Here is a 19,533-nt window from a genome sequence, read left to right as displayed (position 1 = left end):
TCATCATGTAACATATGGGAGGTTTCGCTTTTATTTTATTTTTAAAGTGCTGCAAAATTCGGTTAAGTGAAATGCAATTCAACCTTGTACCCTTACATAGAAGAAAAGTCTCATAATACACATCGGGAACCTACGTTAATTTTTTCAAATCTTTTGGAGCTGAAGAGATTTGAAGAATGTCTTTACCTCAGGGCGAAAGTTTTTAGAGCAAGAGAGAAAGGCAACGACGACAGTCTTGGAGAAAGATGAAAGGTGTCTTTCGTTCACTCGTGATTTTTACAGTAACTTTTCTCTCTTTATCGCTTCTTAGGGCGAACTGCTTTGAAACAGATATTTTCTACGATATTTCGACCGATCTAATTCAGGAGAAAGAATTGAATGCTAAAACTAGCAGTTCCGGAAAGGGCTTTGAGAAAACTTTGGCTGCACAATTTGAAAAGGCTCTAGCTAAGGAGTTCAACGAAAAGGATGGCACAGAGTCAAAAGGGGTGGCTTCGGAAGGTGCTGGTAGAAGTTTTAATCGAACAATTGCTCTGCAGGGAGCTACTCTTGAAACTGTCGTGCGAGTTAGTCGATCAAAGTCCTCTCCGTCTCCTTTAGATTCGGCAAAAAAAAATGGCATAGATGACACTTCCGGAAAGACTGAAGAAAATAGCATCTTCGGAAATTTCCGAGTTGCTACGGCCAAAATTCTGAATAAAGTCTTGGCTTACTCTGTTTTTAACAAAACTCCTGAGCATGACTTCTTTGTGGAACGACTTATTGATTCGGCAGACAATGAGTTTGTCATCTCAAATCCTAAGAATGGCACGATGGAGTTACAGCAAGATCACAGGCTTATCACTGATATCGTAATAATAATTTGTGCTGCCACCACTGGAGCTGCTATTTTTGGTGCTCTTGGACAGCAGCTCATCACAGGATTCTTACTCTCAGGTTCATTAATCGGACCTGGAGGCTTCGGCCTTGTTGTCGAACTGGTTCAGGTGGAGACTCTTGCGCAGTTTGGTGTGGTTTTTCTCCTCTTTTCCCTCGGAGTAGAATTTTCTATTTCTAAACTAAAACATGTTCAAAATGTTTCTATACTTGGAGGAAGCATAGAAGTTATATTAGCAATGCTTTTATGTGGAGTATTGAGTGACTTTTCAGGAGCACCTACCAAGGAAGGTATATTTATTGGTGGGTTTCTTTCCATGTCATCAACAACAGTTGTTGTCAAGTGTCTGATGGAAAGAGATGAAATGTCCGCTCTACACGGGCAAATAATCTTGGGCACATTAATTCTACAGGATTGTACAATAGGATTATTGTTTGCTCTACTCCCTGTCTTAGGAGGGAGTCACGGAGTTGCGGAAGGAGTAATTTCCTTGATCCAGACAGTCATTACTATGGTTTTCTTTTTGGTATTGTGTATTTTTATCAGTCGCTATGTAATTTTTCGTTTCTTGAGGGTTGTATTCACGTTCAGCAGTGAGCTTTTTCAGCTAGTTTTGATTGCATTTTGCCTGTTAATAGCTTGGTTAAGTGATCATATTGGGTTGAGTATAGAGTTGGGGGCATTTATTGCAGGTGTCATGGTTTCATCAACCACTTTCTCAGAACAAGCTCTCACAAAAATTGAGCCGATAAGAAACCTTTTTGCTGCTCTGTTTCTGACCTCAATAGGGATGATCATGAATCCTTATTTTCTTTGGGTCCATTTAGATGTTCTTTTTGCAACTTTACTAATAGTAATAGTTTTCAAATGTTCTTTAATTGCACTGGTTGTACGTGCTTTTGGTTATGACTTCAGAACGAGCTTTACGGTTGGGATGTCTCTTGCACAAGTGGGTGAGTTTTCATTTGTGCTGCTGAGCAGAGCTTCTGCAGTCGGGTTAGTTCACAGAAAATTATATTTATTGCTACTTGGTTCGACAGCATTAAGTCTCATAGCGACTCCTATTTTGTTCAAATTATCACGACGAATACTGCACTTTGGAGCTTTGATGCGCTGGTTGAAGGTAGATGTGGAAAATGAACTTATGAGGTAGATAAAATGATAGCTAATATGGTGCAAGAGAATTAAAAGACTTCTTACAAAATAGAAAAGCAATTTTCTGAATGCTACATGCTTGTCTCGACAGTCCTTTGCCCTTGCTGGGCCATTATCATGCCAACAATTAAACCATACAGAGCAAGTGCCTCAGTAAAGATAAGAATTAATACCATGGGAGCGAATAACTTTGATTGACGAACTACAGCTTGAGTAGCACTTTCTCCAACGACTCCAACAGCAATACCACTTGCAAATTGAGATAGTCCACAGCATAGTCCGCCTCCTAAATGCATCATCCCGTTATATTCTTTGTAGCCTTTTTCAGGATGAATTCCACTTAATATAATTATGGAAAGGACCAAACCATAGATACCCCGAACACCCGCCATAGCCACCGGAATGATACCTTTAATGATCATGTTTGGATTTTTACTTCCCGCACGGCACAATCCCAAACCTGCTTGAGCGGAACCATAGGCTGCGCCAGTACCTACAAAAAATATAAATTATGCGTATCTTTCTTATCTTCAGAGATTCGGAACTTACATGAAAGGACTAAGCATAGCATTGAACTGAGGTAGCCTAGAAATGCACTAATGTTCTCTTCATTTTCAAACATCTTTTCGTGTTTTGCAAAAGAGTGGTAAGTTTTATCCGTCTTTTTGTACTAATTCCACTAAAGTCCAATTCAACAAGTGAACGATGTGTACTTGCAACAGATATGAGCTTCAGATAGGGCAGCTGAGCCTTGTTCAAACTTGCCTTATCTCTAAGGAGCCTAATAGAATATCTGTACTTTTCCTTCTCTTCGCTTGACAGTCGCAGTGACTTATAAGCTAGGAAGAGAGAAATAGTTTACAGAGACACGTAGCAGAGACATATATAATATGAGGATCTATAAGCTGTTGTTTTGTTGCTGCAGTGTGTACGAGAGTTCAAAGGAATAAAACAGGTAAATTTTTTCAGTGGCAATGAAAACAATAAAGAACCAAAGTTGACTCCTTATTTATTACTTGAATAAAAAGATTTTTTACGTGAAAGAGCGAATAAAGGTAGTGCGCGTTGCATATATATCATATCATAATATCTACATATGAACTTTGTACTTTCAGACGCTGCGCGGTCACAAAAATGCTAACTATGAGTCAAAGTTTACAAATGAGATTCGTAACTGTTTTGGATTCAACGCATGAAGACCGGTCAACGTGGAAGAGATTCGGAGAAAGTGATAATCGGAATCGCGGCAAAAAAATGTTGGTGAGGCACAATATTAAGAATACAAGTGCGGGGTATTGATTAAACATGATCTCTTATCTCCACTTACGATAGATCTTGACAGTATTTCTCATGAGCCTTCTGCTCCAGCTCTTGTGAGATTTTCGCGTCCGCACACTGTTTTCGGAACTATGGTAAGCTGCAACAAAGAGGTAAAATGGACATTCCAACTGCTTATTGTGATAGGTTAGTGTTGCTTCTGTATCATTAATGGCAGTATCAGCTCCGAATGTGATCTTTTTTGATATGTTTGGGAAGGTATTGTTTTTACAAGAGAACTAGGAAGAAAATAAAACAAAAAGTTTTAAAGGCTGTATGCTCTGCTCTTTGCATGAACATAGCCATTGTTGGCTTAAATCAAGTTTATGATAGAAAGATTGATATGGTATCGTAAATGTTGAAAAAGAGAATATCTTCATTTACTGTAACAGGTCAACAAGCCTTATCTACCTCTTGCTAGTGGAGAGTTCAATGCAAGCACTGCACTCTTTATTATTGCTTTTTCTGTTTTGATTTCTATGTTGCTTGGTAAATTTTTTTCTTTTTAAAGAATTTATTTACCTTGGATTGATGAAGGGGTCTACAGTGATTCCACACCTCTTATTTGTACTCTAGTTTCAAGGTAATTGACTTTCCAAAGGATTCAAAAGAAACGTAATTGTGTTTCACAAAATAGCCTCGCTTTCGGCGTGATGTATTCTGTTGATATCAGAATGCTTCGTTGGAAGGTACTGAACGAACTAAATAATATTCCAAACAGTTTTATAAAAAATATTGCAAAAAGGAGAATCCATTTCTTGCCACCAGTTGCATACTAATTGTGAGGGCATTGATTGTGCAAATAGGTTTTTACTGCCATGCGCTTGGAAGGTATTCTTTGCTACTATTACTCCAGAATCTTACTTATCTTTATTTTTTCTTTTGACTATAGTGGCTTCCTTGGAATTGAGCTAAGAAGGAATCTCATTTTCTCGATATTTTTTATGTGCATTTATTCTATAGTCATCGCACTATTCAAAGTATAATTTTTGTTTGATTTACTAAATCAGAATTTTGATTTCAGTGGTAACAGGACATACCAGATATAATGGGTGATGCACAAGAGGGAATTCAAACGCTTAGCGTTCAATTTGGGGTGTGAAGTTGACTCTTTGTTAAAAAAAAAACTAAAGTAAAAAAATAAGATCTCATCAACATTTCAGATATGTCTTTTGCTGTTAACACTTGCGTATTCATGGTAAATCGGCGTTAGTTTCCAAAAGTATATAATTTAAGCATAATATAGCGGTGCTATGTTCTCAAAGTTCTGCACAACAGATGTGAACTTTTATATTACGGTACAAATACCTCAGGAGTATTTGTTGTCAATAAGTTTAAAGTTTGTATAGATTTTTGGTCATGCTATTGGAGGATCTGTGATTCTACTCAACGCTGCCAAAGTTGACTTAAGCTCTTCTGCTTCGTTGCATAAATTTTATATGCTCATTTGGAAGGTGACTCTATTTTTTTAACGAAAATTGTTTTTGACACTTGACGCAACACAACTAAAGCTGTTCTACTTGGAATACCTCCTTTTTCCCTTTCTCTCATGAAGAGTTATAATAATGATCACGTACCGGAAGATGATCATGGATATTTGCGATAAACTCTAGCTACGATCACAATTTATAATATGACCGTTCCATAACATCTTTCGATGGGAACCATACCAGCAACATTTCTTTTAATAAGAACATAACGTTTGAATTTTAGTTATTGCTACAAAATTCGAGGCACGTTCAAATATGACACAAAGTATTGGAAAAAATTCAACACTAATTAGTTCTACGAACTCCGAGTATTGAATCACTGCGCACTTCATTTTTCATCAGTATGAAATCTAAAAGCCTTCAAAATCTACTAGCTATAGTTGAAATAGTCGAACCACCTGTTTGTTCGTAAAGATCTAAAATTTGGTTACTTATATCTTCACGAACACTTTGGCGTACAGTACATGTTTCCCACCATTCCTTCTCTACAGAAATTTTTGCACTTAAAAATTTCGAAGCTTAAAAGAGAAAAATGCAGGGTAAATTGTGAAGTAGTAAGGAAAATTGTTGTATTACCTAGAAAAAGTACGGAGTGCGCAACTTCAAGGGAGGTATATTGAAGGCAAAGTAGAGTACGCAAACTTCATAATTTCATCAGTCGAGCCCAGTAATTATCAAACATCAATCCATACCTATCATTTGCAAAGTTCCAGGCAACTTGAGCTAGATCTCTTGCATTTTTTTCTGGAATGACTTTTTCTTCACTCATTTGTTTCACAATACGTAGTAAGTGCTTGTATGGATGTTCAGCGTGAAAATGAAACCCAAGTGTGTGCAATAATGATCGCTCAGCACAAAGAATCACATCTCTTTGTTGTTCCATGAATATCTAGGGAATATTTCAAGGCATGGCAATAATAAAAGGTTATGAACATACTCGGTCATTGATTAATTTATTGTAGCGCTTTGGGTCATCTTGATATTTAATGAACAAAGCAGTTTTAACTACATCTCGAAGTGCTTTGGGAGTCTCTTCAACTTTCCCGGCTAGAAACAAACAAGCTGTCGCAATTACCTGCAGGTAAAGTAGAATAAAACGCAGAAGACTAATTGGGAATGCATTACAAAGCGCTCATTTTCCGGTTGTTTATGAGAGTGGTTTGCAAAGAACTTATGGCAGAACACTACTGCTGTTGCAATTGTTAACTGAGGGCTGAATTTGAAAAACTTTAGCGCAAACTTTGAGTGAAAAAAGAAAAAAGACTTACACATTAATCCTCATTCCAGCATCCTTCAAGAATTCGCAGTAGGACCAACGATACCATTTCTCTGCGTTTATGTCTATCCCGTCTAAACGAGAAGGAGAAAATTCGTTCAACTCATGAGATGAATACATAAAGGGTGAAGATTCTAAAAAACTATAGTTGTGCAAGTTGTACGAGTCTCTTTGTGGTTGTTGCTCTGTCGTCTGTCCTTTCTATGTTTAGGTTCACACGATGATGCTTAAGGTTTTATACCGAATCGAAATGTGATACTGAGAGGCTTCATTAAAGTGTGTATTTAGGAAAACGAATTGCGTAGGTACGATGAGAGCATGAGACGTGACACGCGTGAGAGTTTGCTTATTGGGATCAAAAATCAAAATAAAAACAAAAAACAAAAAATCATATGAACATATGAGATAAGTATGTCATATAAAAAAAAAGTGAACAGATATCATGATAAATATCATATGATATATCTATGTAGAAAAATACCTTATCTCTCACTTTATAAAGTTAGTAGTTCCTCGCAAGTAAATATCCATTCTTTGCTTTCCATACGTATCGTAGCTTTAATTTGAATGACATAATGTCTAACAAGTACAACAGTATGAATGAATGCACGACTTATTTTGAAACAAGAGTAGCAAAAAAAATGCGAAATATCAAGTACTTATGAAGGGGGTTCGACTGTACATTTCTGGCCTGCATCAAACAGTGAGTGAACAGGATTTGAAGGAGCTATTCAAACCTTTTGGTCAAATTAAAAATGTCCAGATAGCACGTTGCAAAGAACTGAACTATCAAAGCTTTTGTAGAGGTTTTGCACACTTCGAAATCAATTTTTCGAGCCAAGAAGCACAGATCCGCTGTCTTTTTATGTACAATGGTTGTAAGTGGAAATCGCGACGAATTCAACTCGAACTTGCGCACCCTAGCTTTAGGGATCGACGACTCGCTGAAATATACGAGAATAATCAATCTATGCCACGCTTTTCAAATCTTAGAAAGAGTACTGAGGTTAAAAACTTTATGCTTATCCCTTTAAATATTGCTGGACGTTCGAGAAATACTCAAATAGAAGTTTTTTGTGGGATCTCCCGTAAATTTGACCATTCTGATGAAGAAAAGAAAACGAGTTATACTGCGAATCATAGGGAGATACATACCTCACTTAGTACTGAAACAAGAAACACTGAAAATATCAAAGCAAGTACTGTAAGGAGACATGGTTTAGATACATCACATGCACGTGATTTGAAATTGATTGATTTCGAACAAGAGAGTTTTTCTAAGAGTATGAAAAAGAAGTGTCCTGATAGCGACAAACAAAGAATTTCCATTTCATCCAACTTCTTTAGAGATTAGTTACAAAGTTTTATTTTAGTCTTATTGATGATACTTCTGAAGTTATTTCACTGATGTATCCTTTTTCATTGCGGGAGATGCTTCACACTTTCACGTATAAGAGGACTTTGCATGTCAAATAAGCTGAATACTTTCGTGAAACAGTCGGAGGTAATTCACAAAAACTTGAGCTAGTGTTTTCTAATTAAAGAAAGAATTCGTATTTTGTCCTCTTGAACTTGAAAAATTTTCCATGCATGAACAATCCAGAATTTCTACTCGGGTCTTTTGAAGCTCACTAAACTAGTGTGTTGAGTAGGAAGGTGCGTGCAGGAGTGATGAGGTATTCGGAAAATAGCACTAAATTTAGATCGTTGTAAGATTTATCTTGCTTACAGGAATACATGACCCAAGAAAAGAAAAGGCAGCAGAATTGAACGTAACAGAATTATCAGAAGATATTTTAGAGATGAGTACTCGTAACGGGTTAGTAAAGCACTAATAGTTTTTGTTGAAGATGCCAGTGAAGATGCACACGTACGCGGTATTTTCACAGAACAAAATTCTCTACTTATGAGGATAATTGAATGCTCAATATCGTTTGAATAAGCCATTTTAACATTGCAATGAGAAGAATTTAAGCTGGACTAAATCCACGGAACAGCGAGGGAGTTCGAAGCTGCATTCACATGCCAAGGATCTGCCACATGGTTCAAGAGCGCTTGTACTGGTCCAAGACCATCTGGGTATGCTTGATTCTGAGCCAAGATCCCAAGAAAAGCTACCATAGCAAGTCTTCCATTTGCGATCTCTTTGCGTTTTAAAGATTCGAAGCCATCGCCCTTTGATAACCCAGCTGGATCGAAGGAACCTCCTGGATACATTCGTTTAGATACATCTGTCTCTGAAATTCTCTGTTGTTCTGCAAAAGCCATCAGCAAAATTTCGAATCCAACCAATGTAGACATGTTAGAAATCGGTAGATCAATCCCTCCCCAAGATTGTTGGGCTGCCAGTGGAGCCTCTTGCCAGGTACCAAAACCTCCTGCTTCAACACCCCAGCAACCAGCAACACCAAGCATCGCCCAGCGAGCATTCAGAAGTTCGGCCTCTCGAAAACGTTCCAAGTTCGCTGGCACTTCCCCAAGTCCCAATGGATCAAATCCATAGTCACTATTTAAGGAATAACAAAGACAGTACATTTAGTATAAGAGCACATGCAGAACGAAATGAAAAAAATAGAAGGATAGGATATATCGTACCCCGGTTTTGATCCATCTAAGTAAGATGGAAGCTTCGACCCTGGCATCCACGACGCGCGAGCAGTATGCTGGAGAATACATATAAGTAAATGAGGAATAATTTAACGAGAACATGAACCTTTGAGCATGTTCCGTTTGACGGACCAGTGAGGGATTTTCCCGTAAAAGAGGAAAAAGTACTGAACGAATACATGTCTTTATAGTTCTGAGGATTTACTTATGGCGCTGGCAAAGCTGCCTCGGGGTAAAATCAAATCTTATAATGATTATGGGCAAGATTTTTTCTTTTTTTCATTTTTTTCATTGCATGATGCCAAAAAAAAACTCTGGGCCTTTTCGAAAAAAATCTTTTCTCTTTGCTTATCAAAACTTTCAAAAAAAGAAGGAGGAGAAAGCAACAAAGCGAGAAAAGAAAAGTTTTATCCATTTTTTTTCAAACGCAAGAAATTCAGGTTTTAGAAAAAAGTACGAGTAACGAAAAGAAAAGCTACGCGAGTATGGCCATAATATGGCCATAAAATTAATCACCATTCAAGGAAATAATGCCAACGCCACACTTTTTGTGCACGAATAAATTATTACAGGTCATATAGGAATTTTGAAAAATTTGAGGAATTCAGGTACATATCGCTAGCACCGCCCCTGCTTATTATTATTTTTGTGCTATTCTCCTATATTCTGCCAGTCACGTATTCAATATATTCTTCACCTTTCTGCAATTTTCTGCGTTGTGCTATTCAGGAAACTTTTTTAAAACTTGAGAACGTATTATTTGTGTGTCTGCATTATTCCAAGCCAAATTGGACTGCTTCTGTTCGTTTCCTGTCTGCATCTGTCCTGCACAAAATCCATTCATCTGTCCGGTCGGATTTGATTCATTTGTTGCAGCAATAGATAGATTTCTAAGTCCAATATTTTCCAGATTTTTGAATTGGATCCCGGCTCAGCTGTTAATGCCTCCCGAAAAAGGACACGATACAAAAAACGTAATAGTTTCAGATAAAGTTTCCATGTCAAATCAAATGTGGGTAGAGAAGTATCGACCAAAATCACTGGACGAAATTGCGGCTCATGCCGATATAGTTGCAACTATTCGTCAATTAACACACGACAAGAAGTTACCGCATTTACTATTATATGGTCCACCAGGTACAGGAAAGACAAGTATAATTCTTGCCTTGGCTCGTGAACTTTATTCAACTTCATTCACTCAAATGGCTCTAGAATTGAACGCTTCAGATGAACGAGGTATTGACGTAGTCCGTGAGGAAATCCAAGCCTTTGCAAGTACGTTAAGGGCTTCTTCATTTGGCTTCAAACTAGTGATTCTTGACGAGAGTGACTCAATGACCAAAGATGCTCAGTTTGCTCTTCGGAGAATTATAGAGAGATACACAAAATATACGCGTTTTTGTTTGATATGCAATTTTCCTTCGAAAATAATTCCGGCTCTTCAGTCCCGGTGTACGAAGTTTCGTCTTGAGGCACTTCAATTTGAAGATATTAGAAACAAAATTCAGCTGGTTTCCTCTGCAGAAAATTTAAAAATCACTGAAGAAGGAATACTGGCAGTATGTAGAGTTGGCTGCGGGGATATGCGAAAATCCTTAAATATTTTACAAAGCGCACATCTTGCTAGTAAAGATGTAATTGATGAGGATTTAGTCTATGCCGTTACTGGTAAACCTTTACCAGTAAATATGGGAAACCTCTGTGACTCTTTACTTACACTTCCTTTCAAGGAGGCAGTCATAGTACTGGTTGAACGAAAGATAATTGAAGGGTTGACACTATCAGACATAGTCGAAGCCATGATGGCGTATGTCTCCCAACTACACATATCTTCTTTTTTCAGAACGGAATTTCTAAGGCAACTCAGTGAGATTGATCGCTGTATGACTTGTTGTATGGGTGAACGCATACAGCTATTAACTATCGTATCCATATTTTCGAAGCTAAAATCTCAAATAAATCAATGAACAAAGTACATACTGTATCAATATACCAGCAAAGTTGAGCTTAATATTAGAATAGAAGTATTATAGAGCCAATTGAGCGAATGAAGTTGAATGTCGGAATTCATTACTTTCATCACCTTTTTATATATTGAGTGTATTTACAATTCAAACAAACCGTACGTGCGCAAAAAATATAAGTTCACGCTTAAATCCGGCCCAATAGACCAACTATGGGACTTTCGCGTTATATTGCGAAAGGTGGGATTTGAACCCACGCGCTCAGTTGAGCACCGGGATATTTACAGTAGAACAATGTGAGCACTTTTTTAAAATATAAACTAAAATAGAGAGTTACAAAAAACACCAGAAAAAGAAAATACAAAAGGCAGGTACAAAAAAGTGTAGAAAGGGCCAGTAACAGCTAGGTATGCCACACAAAGTAAAAATCGTGGAGACTTTTTTCGCCGTAAAGTTTCTGCACACCTAAGAAACGGAGTTCCGCCCCTGGTTTCGAATGCCTGCATACAATGAAGGCGAGGTCGAAATTGATGAGGACGATTTTAAGTGCGCCGCAGTACGGGAGCAAGATCGGTTCTTACCAATTGCAAATATCAGCAGAATTATGAAAAAGGCACTGCCAGCAAATGCGAAGATAGCAAAAGATGCTAAAGAGACCGTTCAAGAATGTGTGTCGGAATTCATTAGTTTCATCACCAGCGAGTAATGTTAAATGAACAATATTTGAGCTAACTAAATTATTCTCATATAGAGCGAGTGACAAGTGTCAAAGAGAGAAAAGGAAGACTATTAATGGAGAAGATCTTTTATGGGCAATGAGTACTCTTGGTTTTGAAGAGTATGTTGAGCCTCTGAAAGTATACTTACTGAAATACAGAGAGGTAGAAAAATTGTTCATTACCATTGCACTATTTATCGTATTTCTATTTTATAGACAGAAGGAGATAAAACACATTTGGAGAAACAGAATCAAGGAACGCAAAAAACTTGAAGTAAAGTTTTCAGTCTGTTTTCAAATAATAATAAAAAACCCCTTCAAGAATTAGAAATGATCGCATGAACCAACTCTGAAATATCAAGTCGTTCTGATCTTGCCGTTATTTTCATAGTAACATTGTTCAATTCGTCAAGTCCAAAGTTCGTTCTTATAAGAACCTGGCTTTCCCCAATACACACTCCAGAAAGGAGAGTTGAATGAGAGCGGGAGTTAGGCGGAACTGCTTCAGTTCCCTCACAAGGCTGACATCCTATGATATTGATAACCATTTCTACAGCTTGCTGTAGCCCTTCACGTTTTCCTATATCATAATCGCTAGAACATTCACACTCTTCGGAGAGAGAGTCCCAAGCCTACAGCAAAATATTTAGAAACTAAACAACTAATTTTTCATTTTCCACGAAGTTTTCACCTTTTTAAAATTGGAAATATTGGTCGGTCTTAAATAATCTGTCAATTTCAAATCAACATCCTCAAGCGTGTACTCATCGTCATATCCCTCTTCCTCAGGTTCGCCAGTTGCAGGATCTATTTCTTTCGATGTGAACCTAAGAATACAAGAAAACTTTGCTTGCTCAAAAACTCCCTACAAAAAGAAGTTGAAGAATTTTTTTAAAACTAAAAAACGTTGCTTTACTTCTTTTCTGTCAAAAATAACGAAAGTGGAGCCTTCATCGCCTAAAGGCATTCTGTCCAATGAGATAGTACTATTTTCTGCCAGAAAATCAACGCCTTCGATCATTTCCATCGATACTGAAATGTCTTCAAGTACTTGTTCTTCTATTGTGTTTGTACATTTGAACTCAAAGACTACATGACTTTGAAACAAATGTACGATGCAAGTGACCTGAGAGAGAACATGAGTGCTAATAAATTTTATATTGCTCAAATTTACCTTATATTCAGTTTCTGCTTCTGTTAAACTGATCGGTTTCGAGCTCTGAAACATAAAATAATTGAGAGGAGAAATTCTTGAATTTGAAGAACATACTTTAAAAACTGATCCATACACAGAAAATAAAGGATTAGACAGGAGGTTGGACTGCTCAAATGAAGATGAGACATCTTCTGAAAAACTGCTGTCATGGCCGGCTTTCGACAAGATTTTACTGATTCCATGCTCTGTTTTACTTTTTTGAGATGCACTCCGTACATTTGAAATGGAGTATGGAGAAACTGTACATCCAGAGATGTAAGAATAAAGGGAACTCTCTAGATCTTGTAAAGCAAAGTCAGTGACTTTATGACTATTACTGTTATCGACTTCGTGCAGGCTAAGCTTTTCCAAATTTTGAACATATAGGGTAGCTCGATCGCGAACTTCATCATCACTATCATGCAAGCAACGATACAACAGAGTCAGAACACGAGACCTGAGTAAAGGACACTCGGCTCCAAATTTCGACAGTGCAGAAATAGCTGACGCTCGAATAGCAGCATTTTCCAAAACTACTCTGTTGTAAATATACCGGATATATTTACTTGGATCTGTGGTTTGCGGACCTTCACTCCCAAGAAGATGCAATATTTGAGAAGAAAGGTAAGTGAATTCACAGTCTTCTATGAATTCACTTAAGTGGGTTAAACCTGGATCCTTTGCATCCGGAATATTTTTTATGATACAAAAGATCGAATCGACAATCGCCTTCTTGAATGCAAATCCACCCTCTTCTCGAAGAATATTTGACAAAAAGTTCACAAGAGTACGGTGTTTATGTGGGAATTTCAAGCAAAGAGTTTGAATTGCTTGAACCACAACAATTTTGAATTCATCCTAAAACACAGAAATGTTAGGGAAGATCTCTACGACGAGTTTTTATTCACCTGAATATCAGATACAAATACAGAAATTTGCTTCATGAGCCTCTCTATGGATGATTCATTTCCTGTTTTTAATAACGTGGTTATTGCCAAAGTTGCAATCGACCGATTTTGATCAGAAATCAGGTTTTCCATATCAAGATTACAGTTAGTTACAGAAAGTGGATTTTTCAGAGCTATTTGATTGATTGCTCGCACTGCCCCAAATCGAAGAACAGGCTTTGATGATGATAAAAATAGTTGAAGCACTGAAACAGCAGGCTGTAGCTCTCTAGAGGTAACTTCCTTCAAGTTTATAATTGCTCTAGGAAAAAAATTAGACTATGAATACTTTCTGCTCACATTATCTGCTCACCTTGCAGCTTCAAAAATAACCATTTCTGATTTGTTCCTTAAGCAGCCTTCAAGAAAATCAAAGAATGGTCTTGGGGCGTTATCTGATGGAACTGTTTGAGAGATAACCTGAGAGCATTTTTCATAAAAATTTCCATGTATTGAGAGTTGTTCCTACCTGGGATACATAGCGAATTATCGAACACTGCGCAAGTGGCGATCGAATATTACTTTTAGTCAGCTGAGTGACAAGTTTACTGACAGCTAACCGATCACTTTGACGAATTTGGTGCAGTAAACTTAGAGCATGGAACTGGACCATAGGATGGCTTGAATTAATTGCCTCCTGAATTTCATTACTCCATCTTCGCACAATATCCGCATTGATCTTTAAAATAAAGCTATTGAGTACTTGTACATTAGTAAAAACTGAATAGTAGATACCTTAAGAAGATGTAGTCCTGAGACAAGAGCAGCAGAAGACACGACCGAATTTTTATCCACAACTGCCTGCTTGAGATATCTCTCAATTTGCCCAAGAAGTCCTGCATCTGTAATACTGCAAAGAACGCGAATGGCATTGGATCTGTATAGATCGACTTTACTATTCATATCTTTCATTAATGAAGATGTCACAATGATGACCTATGTGAAGTAAGACTTTAGAACTTGTGCTATCTTGAGTAGGGGGGAAGTATTAGCTTACCTCATCAGAGCTTGGACATACTTCCTTGATGATCAGATAAACCATTCTACGAAGGTTACTGTCCTTCGACTGAAATAGTTTTGTAACGGAGAAGAATACTTCAGTAGCTTCAGTCTGGGTTTGAAAGAGTGACTTCAGCTTTTTATCAGTTTAAAATGTGTATACCTTTGTGAAAGTATCCCCCTGATTACATAAGTACAGAAGTTTTGTGATGACCTAAAACTCCAGATATAGAAAAGATCCATTTAGAATGATTCAAGTACCTGCTGACATCTTCGTGCATCTAGTTGAGAATCGTTAAAGCAGCGAGCCTCTTGTAATACGGCGCCCTTTTCGATTCCCCAGAACGGGGAGTAGTAAACTATACAAATCTTGATCAAAGAATTCCATTTCTAATTTTCATAGGACTACCGTCATCTGAATCTTCATCGCGTTTTTTTACCGATTCAGAACCTAGAATAATCGAATTTTCCACCATGAGCACCGAGATTGTTCCGATTCCTTCGATTAAAGAGTAACTTTCAGTGTTTCTGTGGACTTTCTCCTGGGGTTCTGAGGTTTTTTAAAAGACAGACACTGTGCAAGGTTTTATTAGATTAAAGAATAAATACCCTAAATACACACCGAAAAAATTTATACGGAAATCCCGTTCTCTTTTGTGGATTGTGGTTTTGCCTTTCTTCAGTTCGGTGTTCGGCTCATATTCAGCCTTATTTTTTTATTAGTATCGGTAAGGTCAAAACATGCGACTCGAAAAGTGCTGGTTCTGTAGCTCGACAATATATCCAGGCCATGGAATATGTTTCGTTCGAAACGACTCGAAACTGTTTAAATTTTGTCGCACTAAGTGTCATAAGAACTTTAAAATGAAGCGGAATCCTAGAAAAGTGAAGTGGACAAAAGTATATCGTGCTTTGCAAGGTAAAGACTTGTGCAATGATACGGTATTTCAGTTTGAGCGTCGAAGGAATCGTCCATTAAAGTATAATCGCGAAATAATTAATTCCACTTTAAGTGCGCTTGGTAAGTTAGATGCCATACGTAGTCGTCGAACAAATAGGTTCTTCGAAAATAGAGTGAACAAAGCGAAGGACGTGAAATTTGTGCACGATAAGCAGCTGATAGAGCAGAATATTGGTCTTGTTCGAAGTTCACACAACGGGAGAATGAAAGACACCAAAGATTCAAACAAAATAAAATTAGATGCGTCGATGACCTTGTTTCATAGTAAACAGGAAGAGTAGTTGCGCTTTGTCTTGTATACTTGTAAATATTTTAAAAATCTGAACGTACTGAGTCTTTAAACTTTTGTTGTATGTTGTTTTGTGCCATTGGTACAATGGTACTTACTGAGCATAATATTTACTTATTAGCAATAGAAACTGCATTTCAGTGACAGAAGGTCTTGAGTGAAACCATATTAAACCATTGTAGCCAACAGCAATTTCAAGAGGATGACTGATATTTATTGATTTCGTCAAAACATCTTTACTATGAAGCAACATTCGAGCCACTAAAGGTAAAACTTGAAAGATAAACCCTTTTTGTAGTAAAGCGTGTGTAGCAGCACTCTGCGAACATGAAACTGTAAATGAAGTGCATTTATATCCAATTGTCTGTACACGACAACACAAAACCGTTCCAATTTGTATCCGATCTGACTTGAGCAAAAGGTCCCTTGCAGAGTTCATAACCAACAACTTAGCAAGTTTCTTGGCCTTACAGTCAATCAACAAATGCGAACTTGACTTCTCCGCAACTATACCAAGGATGATATCTCCCTCGATAGGGAGATACACTTCGTTGCACTTTTTCTTACTCGTAAACATCTTTGTTAAAACGAATCCAAGTCAGTTTTCGGTTTTCTAGTTCAACATTTTTTTTGCATTTGCCCGTTTCCTCACGTGGGAGTTGTGTGTCTCGCCGTTCGATTTTACGATGTTAAATTTATTTGGTACATCTCTCTCTCTCTCTCTCTCTCTATATCCTCTCTATACTGCACCTCTTTATTGTGCCTCTGTACCTCGGACTACCTATGACGTAGCCTCGCTGGCTCCTACAATGCAGCAAAGCAGAAAAAGTCAAAAAAAGTGGTGTTTGAAAAAAAAGGGGTAAAATCAATTTTTTTTTCCATAAATATTAACTCATATCTTATTTATTTTGCTTTCTCCCGTGCCCTCCGCGGACCTCACACAACTTCAAGATAGTAACACGCAAATACCGCAGAACAGGCGTTATTTATTTCCGTTTCGCGTACGCTGTGATACATTGAGGAGATTTCGTGGAATAGGAGTAGAAAAATTAGAACTTTCTGGAAAGCTTCTTATTCGCGTGGTCATGATTCGCGAGAAAACTGCCCACTTACTTAGTTTCAATACGAGGAAAACACTTTTGAAAACAAGTTCAAAGTTGTATCACAAACCCAAACTCGAAAGATCAAAAGATGGACTAAGCATAAGCGCTATTGATGCTGCGCAGCCTTTTGACTTTGAAGCGAAAGCAAAAGTTGTAACGGATAGAAAAAATGCTCTAAAAATAGGTATCGTAGGTTTCGGAAATTTTGGTCAGTTCGTGGCAAAAAGGATCATATCAAAGGGTCACACTGTTATTGCAACTTCACGAGGCGATTACTCTGCAGTCGCTGCAGATTTAGGCGCTTGCTTCTATCCCGATATAGATGATTTCTGTGAGGAACATCCGGATATCGTGATCTTAAGCACCAGTATTCTTTCTACAGAGAAGGTTTTACGAGAGTTTCCTTTCCAGAGATTGCGGCGGAATACTCTTTTCTGTGATGTACTCTCTGTAAAGCAATTCCCTAAGCAACTATTCTTGAAACTTCTACCTCAAAATTTTGACATTCTATGCTTGCATCCAATGTTTGGTCCCGATAGTGGCAAAGGGAGCTGGAGAGATTTACCTCTGGTATATGAGAAGGTAAGGGTTGGTGAAGAGAAAAGTAGAAAAAATAGGTGCGAGCAATTCCTTCATTTATTCGAAGATGAAGGTTGTCGTATGGTAGAAATGTCCTGTGAAGAGCACGATAGACAGGCTGCTTCATCACAGTTTATCACACATACAGTAGGACGAATGCTTGGAACCATGGAGCTTGCAGACACAAGCATTAGCACAAAGGGCTTCGAGTCGTTAAGATCACTTGTTGACAACACTTACAATGACTCCTTTGACTTATACTATGGCCTATTCATGTACAATAAAAATGCTACAATAGAACTATCCCGTCTTGAGCAAGCATTTGATGAGGTTAAAGGGCAGCTATTCAATAGATTGCACGAAATTATTCGAAACGAAATTTTTACAGAAGTTGATGCAACACAGGACATGGAAAACTCGAGTCTCTCAAACCTTCAAGGAGCATCAGAAGATGATAAGAAAAAAAAGTAAGACTATATAGAATACGAGATCTTGTAAAAATCACTGCACTATGATCTACTTAATGCCAAGAACTTTAATGCCCGAATCAGGTGTATCTCTTGTTCCTTCCCTCCTAACGAATTCCTTCTTTAAGTAAGCTGAACGGGCTTCAAACCTGCTACTACTCACGCTGGATTCCTGAAAGGCACGAATAAACTGAGCCACTCGGAATTTATGGCTGTGGTTTGGAGATGAGCCGTGCACAACACGCTGATCCCAAATCAAAAGACTACCCGCGCGCATTGTAATACGTTGTTTCAGTGAATGTATGGGATCAAAAGAGCTAAATTTATAACTTCCTGCTCCGCGGCCACGCCAAATTAACCTGTTCTCTTCTTCTTGCTGACTGCCTCTGGCTATCTGATCTTTCATTGATGATAGTGTACTGCACCATTTGGCAAAGAAACGATGAAATCCGGGAACTAGAAGAGTTCCTCCATCATATTCACGATTATCTGTTAAAGAAAGGACGCCTTGAATGTTAGGGCTTGTTAGGATAGACACTCCATTCAACTCCTTGCTGAAATCTCGCATATGCTCAAACTCTAATTCATTAATAGGAGTACAGCCAGAATTATATGTCCAAGGATTCAAATCAAGATGCAGATTACTTGGAGTCTTCCATGAATGCTTGTACTCTAATTTATTTTTGTTTTCTTGGGTAGGTCTATACAAACACCATCTATCATGAGAAATGATAATATCTTGTGACTGCAGCATAGCTTGAAAAATTGAAACAACTTTAGGATTGCTTCTGTTTTTTGAAATTTGGTGACTAAATACAGCAGGCTGAGGAGCCAATCCGTAAGTTTTACTTGACATCAATTCAAATGTTTCAGATACATATCGATCAAGACCAGTATTCTTTTCCTCAAGTTGATCCCATATTTCTGCACACGTAACGGTACATTCTTGCTCGTTAAGAACATTTTCAAAAACAACAAAACCATACTTGCAAAAAAATTGATATATTCCTTCCATATTCGTTGAACAATCATCATGTAAAAAGGCATGAACATATCCTTCAGAGTCACGAGGTATGCGGATGGCACTAGGGTAAGAATCCCAGCTTTTCCCAATATTTTCATAATACTCTATTTCATGAACCTTCAAGAACTGTAAGGATTCTTTCTTCACGTTAGCTTTAATTTGCTTAAGACTCTCAGCAGCAGCCGTGAGACGTTCTTTACTAGCGCCGCGGGACTTAAGATCTTTTAACTCTTGAATTTGTTCTTTATACATATCTCCGTTTTTTTGACTGCAAATTTGCAAATTTGTCTTTGTACCGTAGTGACTTCAATAAATAAAAATTTCTTTTATAGGCACTTTAGAATAGTTGGAAGCGCTTAAATTGTGGACGCTCATCAATACATCATATCTGTCAAATCTAAGGTTTATTCGTATTTACTAAGATAACTTAGTATCAAGGGACGTGAGAAGGGCAGGTAAGCCTATCACAAATTATTCATATCCCCTCAACCCAACTTTCCGAGTGGAACTCCTTTCCTCCCATATTCGACTTTGTTCAGTGCTCAAATTTTTCTTCTTCTCTATG

General features: G+C 37.7%; 13 protein-coding genes across 13 annotated transcripts; 7 read left to right on the top strand and 6 right to left on the bottom strand.

The window, feature by feature from the left end:
- Positions 1-245: 245 nt before the first annotated feature.
- On the top strand, positions 246-2,030 carry Bathy14g02220 (sodium/hydrogen exchanger; the record flags this gene model as incomplete). Its single annotated transcript, XM_007509286.1, has 1 exon — positions 246-2,030. The coding sequence occupies one exon, from the start codon at positions 246-248 to the stop codon at positions 2,028-2,030; it is 1,785 nt and encodes a 594-aa protein (XP_007509348.1).
- A 73-nt stretch (positions 2,031-2,103) lies between these two features.
- On the bottom strand, positions 2,104-2,654 carry Bathy14g02210 (predicted protein; the record flags this gene model as incomplete). Its single annotated transcript, XM_007509009.1, has 2 exons — positions 2,104-2,525; positions 2,582-2,654. 2 exons carry the CDS (start codon positions 2,652-2,654, stop codon positions 2,104-2,106), a joined length of 495 nt encoding a protein of 164 aa, XP_007509071.1.
- An 866-nt stretch (positions 2,655-3,520) lies between these two features.
- Bathy14g02200 (predicted protein) lies at positions 3,521-4,451 on the top strand (the record flags this gene model as incomplete). The annotated part of the gene is made up of 8 exons (XM_007509128.1): positions 3,521-3,568; positions 3,621-3,695; positions 3,751-3,838; positions 3,887-3,932; positions 3,987-4,038; positions 4,095-4,180; positions 4,242-4,329; positions 4,383-4,451. The coding sequence occupies 8 exons, from the start codon at positions 3,521-3,523 to the stop codon at positions 4,449-4,451; spliced, it is 552 nt and encodes a 183-aa protein (XP_007509190.1).
- Positions 4,452-5,199: 748 nt separating this feature from the next.
- CycK (CycK-related cyclin family protein) lies at positions 5,200-6,235 on the bottom strand (the record flags this gene model as incomplete). Its single annotated transcript, XM_007509165.1, has 5 exons — positions 5,200-5,341; positions 5,532-5,728; positions 5,777-5,914; positions 5,965-6,078; positions 6,110-6,235. The coding sequence occupies 5 exons, from the start codon at positions 6,233-6,235 to the stop codon at positions 5,200-5,202; spliced, it is 717 nt and encodes a 238-aa protein (XP_007509227.1).
- Positions 6,236-6,776: 541 nt separating this feature from the next.
- Bathy14g02180 (hypothetical protein CHLNCDRAFT_137899) lies at positions 6,777-7,469 on the top strand (the record flags this gene model as incomplete). Its single annotated transcript, XM_007509262.1, has 1 exon — positions 6,777-7,469. The coding sequence occupies one exon, from the start codon at positions 6,777-6,779 to the stop codon at positions 7,467-7,469; it is 693 nt and encodes a 230-aa protein (XP_007509324.1).
- Positions 7,470-8,095: 626 nt separating this feature from the next.
- Bathy14g02170 lies at positions 8,096-8,650 on the bottom strand (the record flags this gene model as incomplete). The annotated part of the gene is made up of 1 exon (XM_007508974.1): positions 8,096-8,650. The coding sequence occupies one exon, from the start codon at positions 8,648-8,650 to the stop codon at positions 8,096-8,098; it is 555 nt and encodes a 184-aa protein (XP_007509036.1).
- A 1,013-nt stretch (positions 8,651-9,663) lies between these two features.
- Bathy14g02160 (replication factor C small subunit) lies at positions 9,664-10,689 on the top strand (the record flags this gene model as incomplete). Its single annotated transcript, XM_007509238.1, has 1 exon — positions 9,664-10,689. The coding sequence occupies one exon, from the start codon at positions 9,664-9,666 to the stop codon at positions 10,687-10,689; it is 1,026 nt and encodes a 341-aa protein (XP_007509300.1).
- Positions 10,690-11,182: 493 nt separating this feature from the next.
- Positions 11,183-11,392, top strand: Bathy14g02150 (predicted protein; the record flags this gene model as incomplete). The annotated part of the gene is made up of 1 exon (XM_007509155.1): positions 11,183-11,392. The coding sequence occupies one exon, from the start codon at positions 11,183-11,185 to the stop codon at positions 11,390-11,392; it is 210 nt and encodes a 69-aa protein (XP_007509217.1).
- Positions 11,393-11,721: 329 nt separating this feature from the next.
- On the bottom strand, positions 11,722-15,021 carry COPG (coatomer protein gamma-subunit; the record flags this gene model as incomplete). The annotated part of the gene is made up of 11 exons (XM_007509192.1): positions 11,722-12,036; positions 12,096-12,269; positions 12,321-13,457; positions 13,508-13,808; positions 13,860-13,966; positions 14,016-14,225; positions 14,282-14,482; positions 14,544-14,657; positions 14,709-14,759; positions 14,807-14,904; positions 14,955-15,021. 11 exons carry the CDS (start codon positions 15,019-15,021, stop codon positions 11,722-11,724), a joined length of 2,775 nt encoding a protein of 924 aa, XP_007509254.1.
- A 265-nt stretch (positions 15,022-15,286) lies between these two features.
- RLP24 (ribosome biogenesis protein RLP24) lies at positions 15,287-15,787 on the top strand (the record flags this gene model as incomplete). The annotated part of the gene is made up of 1 exon (XM_007509041.1): positions 15,287-15,787. One exon carries the CDS (start codon positions 15,287-15,289, stop codon positions 15,785-15,787), a length of 501 nt encoding a protein of 166 aa, XP_007509103.1.
- Positions 15,788-15,889: 102 nt separating this feature from the next.
- Positions 15,890-16,372, bottom strand: Bathy14g02120 (hypothetical protein; the record flags this gene model as incomplete). Its single annotated transcript, XM_007509276.1, has 1 exon — positions 15,890-16,372. One exon carries the CDS (start codon positions 16,370-16,372, stop codon positions 15,890-15,892), a length of 483 nt encoding a protein of 160 aa, XP_007509338.1.
- A 508-nt stretch (positions 16,373-16,880) lies between these two features.
- Positions 16,881-17,948, top strand: Bathy14g02110 (arogenate dehydrogenase; the record flags this gene model as incomplete). The annotated part of the gene is made up of 1 exon (XM_007509149.1): positions 16,881-17,948. The coding sequence occupies one exon, from the start codon at positions 16,881-16,883 to the stop codon at positions 17,946-17,948; it is 1,068 nt and encodes a 355-aa protein (XP_007509211.1).
- A 76-nt stretch (positions 17,949-18,024) lies between these two features.
- Bathy14g02100 (predicted protein) lies at positions 18,025-19,220 on the bottom strand (the record flags this gene model as incomplete). The annotated part of the gene is made up of 2 exons (XM_007509138.1): positions 18,025-18,051; positions 18,108-19,220. The coding sequence occupies 2 exons, from the start codon at positions 19,218-19,220 to the stop codon at positions 18,025-18,027; spliced, it is 1,140 nt and encodes a 379-aa protein (XP_007509200.1).
- Between the last annotated feature and the right edge of the window lie 313 nt (positions 19,221-19,533).

This window comes from Bathycoccus prasinos, assembly GCF_002220235.1.
Source record: "Bathycoccus prasinos genomic : Chromosome_14".
Taxonomy (NCBI): Eukaryota; Viridiplantae; Chlorophyta; class Mamiellophyceae; order Mamiellales; family Bathycoccaceae; genus Bathycoccus; species Bathycoccus prasinos.
The sequence above is the reverse complement of the archived record's forward strand: the minus strand, read 5'-3'. Positions and strand labels throughout refer to the sequence as shown.